At 41.0% G+C, this 7,138-nt stretch overlaps 1 protein-coding gene across 1 annotated transcript; it reads right to left on the bottom strand.

Moving 5' to 3' along the window:
- Positions 1–222: 222 nt before the first annotated feature.
- LOC139923563 (transmembrane protein 263) lies at positions 223–4,655 on the bottom strand. The gene is made up of 3 exons (XM_071914355.2): positions 4,411–4,655; positions 3,460–3,547; positions 223–2,130 (listed from the first exon to the last, which is right to left on the bottom strand). The coding sequence occupies exons 1-3, from the start codon at positions 4,417–4,419 to the stop codon at positions 1,844–1,846; spliced, it is 384 nt and encodes a 127-aa protein (XP_071770456.2). The 5' UTR covers positions 4,420–4,655; the 3' UTR covers positions 223–1,843.
- Between the last annotated feature and the right edge of the window lie 2,483 nt (positions 4,656–7,138).

Below are 7,138 nucleotides of genomic sequence, written 5' to 3'. Positions count from 1 at the left end.
AGGAGTTTGCTCAAGGACATGTTGGCAGTCTTCACTGTCAGAAAAAAGGAGTTGTACCTTAAGGTACAGCCCAGTGACAAAAGGTACAACTCTGTACCTTGTTTTCTGAGTATTGGTGGATAGTACAGATGAAATAAACAGACGATGCTGGGGACTGAACCAACCTCACTCTCCACTGTGGTTGTGAGCCTGCCAGTATCCATACAGTGTGACACAGATATATTTAACTGTCCAAACTACTTTATTGATATATTGAAAGAACATACAAGACATTCACATGGCAAGTCCCATCAGCAACAGTTCTCAGTCACTGCAGGAAACACAAGTTAACTCTAAATATTGCATTGAAATGCTGAAATTCCATATAAAAGTTCACAAATGTAAAAAAAAAAAAAAAAAAAAAGATCTGGAGCAGTCAGAGAAAATTAGAAGTTAGCCCTTCAATGAATACATCTACTTTTTATATTATATTGTGGTTTCCAGTTCATATATGAAAGGCTGAACTCTTCTTTGATATTCTCTACATTGACAGTCATACATGATACTGTCTACTTTTAACGTTAATTTAATTTATTTCTTCAATTAAATGTAACGTTCAGCCTTTAATGACTAACCACAGTTCAGACTACATTGGGCACTTTTTCTCCCTCACACAGACTCCTGACAATCATCATTTACTTAAATGCTGCTTAATGTTTTCTAGAAATTTTAAAAACCTACCTTGTCAAGGTCCATTGCAGCATTTCAACACTTCATATTTTGAAACAAGTTGAAAAAGCATATTGACAGCAAAATATTTTAACAGTTATATAGTTGGTTTGTGAAAAGAGCTCATCCCAGTGTTGGTGTATTTCTGAATGTTTACATGGTCTACAGTCTTCAGACATGCATTTAAGTGAGTTGCTCCTAAACACTGATCCGAGGCTGCTGTGTACTAAACATTGCCCTGGGAATGACAAGAGGATTTGGGGAGGTCAAGTTGACCAGCCACCGCCAGTCAAACAGAGTGAAGCCTGTAACTGTGCCCTGAAGAACGCTGATCCCTCACTTCCAACACTGAAACACACAACATGTTGAATTCACACCAGTCTTGTCACGATAAGCACAATTTCAATACTACTTCAATACCGGTGCAAAAGACTGAAGTCAAGTAAGTCATCTAATTTTAGAAACATTTGACACTTTCATCAAATATGTTCTGCATGCTGAAATTCCATTTCAACATCACCACTGGATGGCGTAAACATGCAGATTGCAATAGTTAAAAGAATGAGGACCGGAATAGTTGAAAGAGAAGAGGGAGGATTGCAATCAACAGTCTCACTCTAGCTCTTGACAGTGGACTGCAGCAGTCAAGAGCCAAAACACCTGAAAATATTCGACAGCGTCAAAGAAGTCCACCACGTCTTAAGCTGGATCCCGGTCCACCTAAACTGGTTGTCAAACTGGTGCCAGAAGCCAGATATGGAACTATTTCACTCCAGAACTGACAGACGGAAACCCAACCGACATCAAAAGCCCAGTCCAGGTCAATGTGGTAACACAAGTAACTCAGCGAAGCATCTCAGTGACTGTTGTTCGGTGATGCAGCTTGATGGTTTTTGATTGGTTTGCCATGGTATCGTAGTACTATTGAATTATTATAGGCATCAAAGTCTAAATTCTGGTATGCCGACAAGACAAATACATACACACACGACTGCGAGAAGCTTCAGAAGGCACTGTGGACCCGGTGGGAAACAACAGTCTGATTGGCAGATAGAAAGCAGCTAGCAGTCTCTCTCTGTTGGCTCAGGGTGGGGCAAGTCCATCATCATCTTCACCGTCCTCTTCCTCCTCCTCCTCACTCAGCCTTGTCTTTCCTCTTGGCTGTGAAGGGGACTTTGCCGGCTACCGTCGATCCCACCGTGGAGACGCCGCCGGCCACGGCCGACACGCCCCCCTTCACCAGCCCCACCCCCATCGAGGGCACCGTGGTGACGGCCGACTTGGTGATCTCCAGGCCCTTGCCGCCGACCCAGGCCACCCCGCCTACCGCGGCACCCACGACACCCTTAGTGACGTTGAAGAGCCCGCCGGTCACCCGCCACATCATGCCGGGGGGGGCCACAGGGTGCTCCTTGCCAGGTTCTGAAACACAAACGCATTAGGCAGGCTTCATATGGACTAGACATTGCAGCACATTTCAGATGCTCTCAGGACGTTGACCTGCTATGCTGGGGTAACTTTACGCCACTATGCTGCCCCCTGCTGGACAACTCACTAGTGAGCAGCCTTCTCATACAGACTGCTTTACAAGATACTCTGAATCTCCCCATTTCATTCACTGATTACTGGTACTGTTAAAGTTCATTTGAAAATGTCCATATTGCTGCCTTTGCAATCTAAGTAATAAGCTCTTAATACTGTAATATCAATATGAATTCAATACATTACTAAGGTTTTCATTCCTGTTGAAGCCGTGGTATTTTTCAGTAATGGCTGCAATTTATGGACAACAGCGGCTTTTACTATCGCTACTTTTTTTTGTTGCTTCAAAATTAGTCAACCACGACGCTATTTTGAGAGAAAACTTAAAACACACCTTTTTACTCCCGTTTTGAGTAAGTGTTTTTTAACCATTACAGCATATGTATGTATTTATACTTTCTACACTTTTTAAACATTACTTCTACTTTTTCATGGTACAGAACTGTTTTATTGATTTTTGTAAAGCACTTTGGGTTACATAGTTGTATGAAATGTGCTACAGAAATAAAATGTGAAGGTTCAAGTTAGATGTGTTGCTGACATAGAAGCAGAGTTCAGTCTACTATCTGAGACACTGGGCTCTGACCAGCATCCAGGGAAACCACAAGACGCCACAAGAGGCAGCTTTACGTGCAATTTAGCCTAATACTAATACTACTACCGTAGTATTAGGCTAACTAGACAGAAGTCGATCCTTTGCTGATGTGCAGCTGATGTTCTGTACACTGCATGTGGATAGTTTGGAGTCACAGGAAAGACAGTAGCATCATGGATTTTTTTGTTACACAGGATGCTGAATGGCCTGAGGCTCCAGGGTTTCTGCTCTCCGAGTGGAATCGTGGGTTTGAATCCCACTATTGGTTTAGCTGGCTGTTTCCCTGTGACTCCAGACTTTTTAGACACTCTGTACATGATTATGCTTAAGGCCGTTTGTCTAATAAAGCAACACAGAGATGTATACTGTGCTTCTAGAATGGCTACCACAGCAGAAGAAAGGTCTATAAGGACACAGGCAGAAAACGGTACAAAATGTCTGTGGACAGAAATAGCAGCCAAGAGCTGCAGCAACTCTTGCACAAACAAACATATTCCCCTGACAAACCCCACACTTTCTGAAATAGCATCGGGCAACCTATTAGTCTGGATTGCACCACAGTCCCTACAGGTTTTGCAGCATTTCACCCGGAGCCCAGGGAGTGCGCTGCTTACCCGCTGCAGAGTGGCTGTCTGTAGGTTCAGGTTCGTCCCCTGCCAGGCTGGTCCCAGGCTGGGGCTCAGAGTTAACGCTGTTCACATTCTGACAAACAAATAAAAACAGGTTTCACAAAAAAGGTGGAAAATGAAGCCCTCAAACTCTGACAATCAAGCACAAAACAAAACTCTATGCGTTTAACCTGTGATGTAGTGGTCAGTAATATCAAGGAGGGTAAACTCACAGTAAGACATAAGGCAAACAACAAAATCTATTTTATTGTCAAAAAACAAAACAAAACATTAATTTATGGTTTCTTTCCCCCCTAAAAGACCGCATCTTCATATAACTTCCATCGGTTTGATACTACTTACTGTGATGTATAGCCTAGTCTAAATTTATGTTCTATAGATTGTCAGCCTAAAAGGTGGAAAACTGGGGTTAGCTGGTTTAAGCCTTCATGTCTGCAGGCCAAATGACTGCCACGTCGAATATGATTTGGGGAAAGAAATACAACAACTGCATCATCAACTAGGTTTACATGACCAGCAGATGACCAGCCAGAGCCGCTTGGTTGCAGTTGAATAATAGATTATCAGTACAGCTTGTAGTTAGTTAATTTATAAGCCATGCCTTCTGAAACAGTTGGGTTTCAAAATAACTACTCCTGGATCAAAGTTTGAAAGCGACATTTGTAGGAAGGAATTAGCTACGTCTCGCCCTTATTTAAAAAAACAACTTATGTTCACCGTCATTTTACAGAAAACAAATTTCCCCAACATTAGAGACCATGTCATATTGGACGTTAATACTGTGATATGATGATGTTAGGCTATATAATGACTAATAGACTGCTGCAGAGTTTTGACACAGATACACAACTTGCACGTAGTTAAAAACCCAATCCCATCACTCTGATGCCGTTTTTAGATAGTAACGATGTGGCTTAAGTGAGTTTCTGCTCTTACCTTCACCATTGTTCCCAGTGCTTCTCCTAAACGCACCTGGTAGAAAAGTAACTGCTGCGTTGCTTCAGTCTCCGACTAAACCTTTTCACTTCAAAGACTGTAGGCTATTTTCCTTCACTCTGCGATGTTTGCTTCCTGACGTTTCTTCGATGCTTACATCGGAGTAAACTGGTCGTTTCCAACTTTTCCCTATATAAAGTATAGGCAGGTTTTACCCTGTTGGATCTGCCGACGTGGCGCCTTCACTACATACACCACTGTCAAGCTAGACACAACGAAACGTCGCACTCCGGTCACAACCTTCAAAATAAATCCCTCATGGGCGACCGTGTTTCAACATTTTTTGAGTAATACAAAGTACAGAAGTGAATACATATGTACTGGATGAGGAATCAGGAGTAAATAAAAACACAATTAAGTGTAAAGTTAAGTCGGTCATTCTAACCACTGCTGGTGATAACACGATGTGTACATCTTACAAATTACTATTTTAATCATATGGCATAGGCTACTTAGCTATTCCACATAGGCTGCTCATAACACGTTCTTTCATCAGGAAATTCTATCCGCCAAAATAAAATACCATCATCTTAGTAACTATGTAATGCCTGGAGTTTCATTCCATTGTTATTATAACGATTCCACACAGAGTATTGTGATAGTTTTTGTTCTATATATGCGCTCCAATGTGGTTTCACGCTTTTATTTTGAAGACGCCTATTTTCCGGTCTTCTTGTGTGTGTGAACTTGAAGCCACTCCAGCTCCGGATCTTGCGTCACCAGCCGCTACACCTAGCCTAGTTGTTTTTTCACCCATCCTAGATTGTAGGCTAGTGTACTATCTAACAGTGAAATCTACTCCTCCTTCACAAACTGATATATTTCCGATATAATCTGTAGATTCACATGTAGGCCTGTATAGGTTCACATGTAGCCTAGAGTATACCTGTATAGATTCGTAGATTGACATATCAAGTGTGGATTCACATGTAGGCTTTCCATAGACCTGCATAGGTGGTGGTGGTGATGGGGTTGTTGATCAAAACCAATGACTCAACAATTACTTGGCCAGGTGCTGAGATTTCTGACTTTCAAAACTGACTTTCCAATTGGTACTCTGCTTTGGAGTCCTTGAATTGAGCACTTCAGTTAAATACATTTAATTTATTCCTTTGCACTATTACTTCAGATGACTATTTTGTCGCTTTTCTGTCCATGTGAAATGGTCTGCTGGACAACAAATTTCAATATGAAGCTAATAGGCAACTGCTTCTGTTTTTTATGTCTTTGTTGATCACACCATTTCAAATTCATTTGGTGTATTTGTTGCATCAAAATGTGATTTTATACAACTGTTGATGGTAGGCATCCCCACACCATCTGCCTCATGTCCTCATCTACATATTCAGCTTCTTTCAGCAGGCTTTACTTTTAGGAAGTGAATATTTTGCTGAGAAAATCACGAAATATAATTTATAAGCGCTGTGTTAGACCACAAAACAGAGAGGAACCGTTCCACATCCAGCTTTGCCGTCATGAGACTTTAATCCTTACTTTTGGAGGAAATAAAACTAAACTCCAAACCCAAATCTGTGGGGATGCCTGACATCTAGTGGTGAAAAGTAGGGTACTGCACTGGCCATCTGCTAATGGCTGGGGCAAAGTTTGCACCGTTTTTCTACAGTGCAAAATGTTTCCAGTTGAACGATATGTTCCTCCTTGCATGCAACGCACTACCGTTTCCTTTTAAACTTCCTGTTTGCTACATTTTGCTACCTTCTGGGGCAATTGAACGTGCCCCAGGTCTTTGGTGCCAGGTGATGTCACCTTCTATAGAGTACAACAGGTGGTGACTGTACACCACGTTGGTCTGTGTGTCAGCTAGCACTCTAGACTGATCTTGCTTAAAGTGTGTGTGTGTGTGTGTATTTGTGAGTTATACTATATGTGTTCATAGTAAGTGTAGGTTGATTAGGTGGTTCCCTTTTAAAAGTATCTTAATTGTTTTCATTTAGCAGTTCGTCTACGCCTATGTCATTCTATTCAATCAATTTGATTTAGCAACAGATTATGTCGGTGTAAAGGCAGACTTTAATGAAGGTTAATGAAGATTTTTACTTGTCTAAAATGAATTTAACAAGTGGTTTAGATTGGCTATAGCCTATAAGTAAACAGACTTAAAATTAGCAGTTAAGAAAAGCCATGCGCCACCTACTGGCCTAGATAAATTGCGTCCTGCAACATCCAGGCAGCATCTATATACAGTAAAACTGCTGTGCTGTCTTGGCCTCAACACTGTAATTAAGAAAACAAATAATAAAGTAAGTATTTGCCAGCTATAGCTCTGTGTTATTTTCTCAAAGTAGCTTATAATCAGTCTAATATTTTATTGGTGGTTTTGGTAAGCTATTGATAGCTAGCTTTGAAGTTTAAATAGGGCATCTAGCTTGAGTTGAAGCTAATGTTACTGTAACAAATAAATGCCAGCTATCTGGTAGCTATAGGCCTATAATTTCTAACTAGCTAAAACATAAGAGTGGTATCCAAGTTTTGATTTGATCAGTCATCCCTGTTATTTTAACCTATTCACTGATGTTTATGTAATGTGTTAGGGTTAACCCGGAAAGGAGGGAGGGTTTGGTTTGTTAATCAAACGGAGTGCAGAGATATGCCAAACAAATACACTTGTGTTGTTTTATTAGAGTATATAAAGTCATAGGTGAGGCCC

This window comes from Centroberyx gerrardi, chromosome 5 (genome assembly GCF_048128805.1).
Source record: "Centroberyx gerrardi isolate f3 chromosome 5, fCenGer3.hap1.cur.20231027, whole genome shotgun sequence".
In the NCBI taxonomy this organism is placed as follows: Eukaryota; Metazoa; Chordata; class Actinopteri; order Beryciformes; family Berycidae; genus Centroberyx; species Centroberyx gerrardi.
Note: the sequence above shows the minus strand (reverse complement) of the source record. Positions and strands in the feature narration are given on the sequence as shown.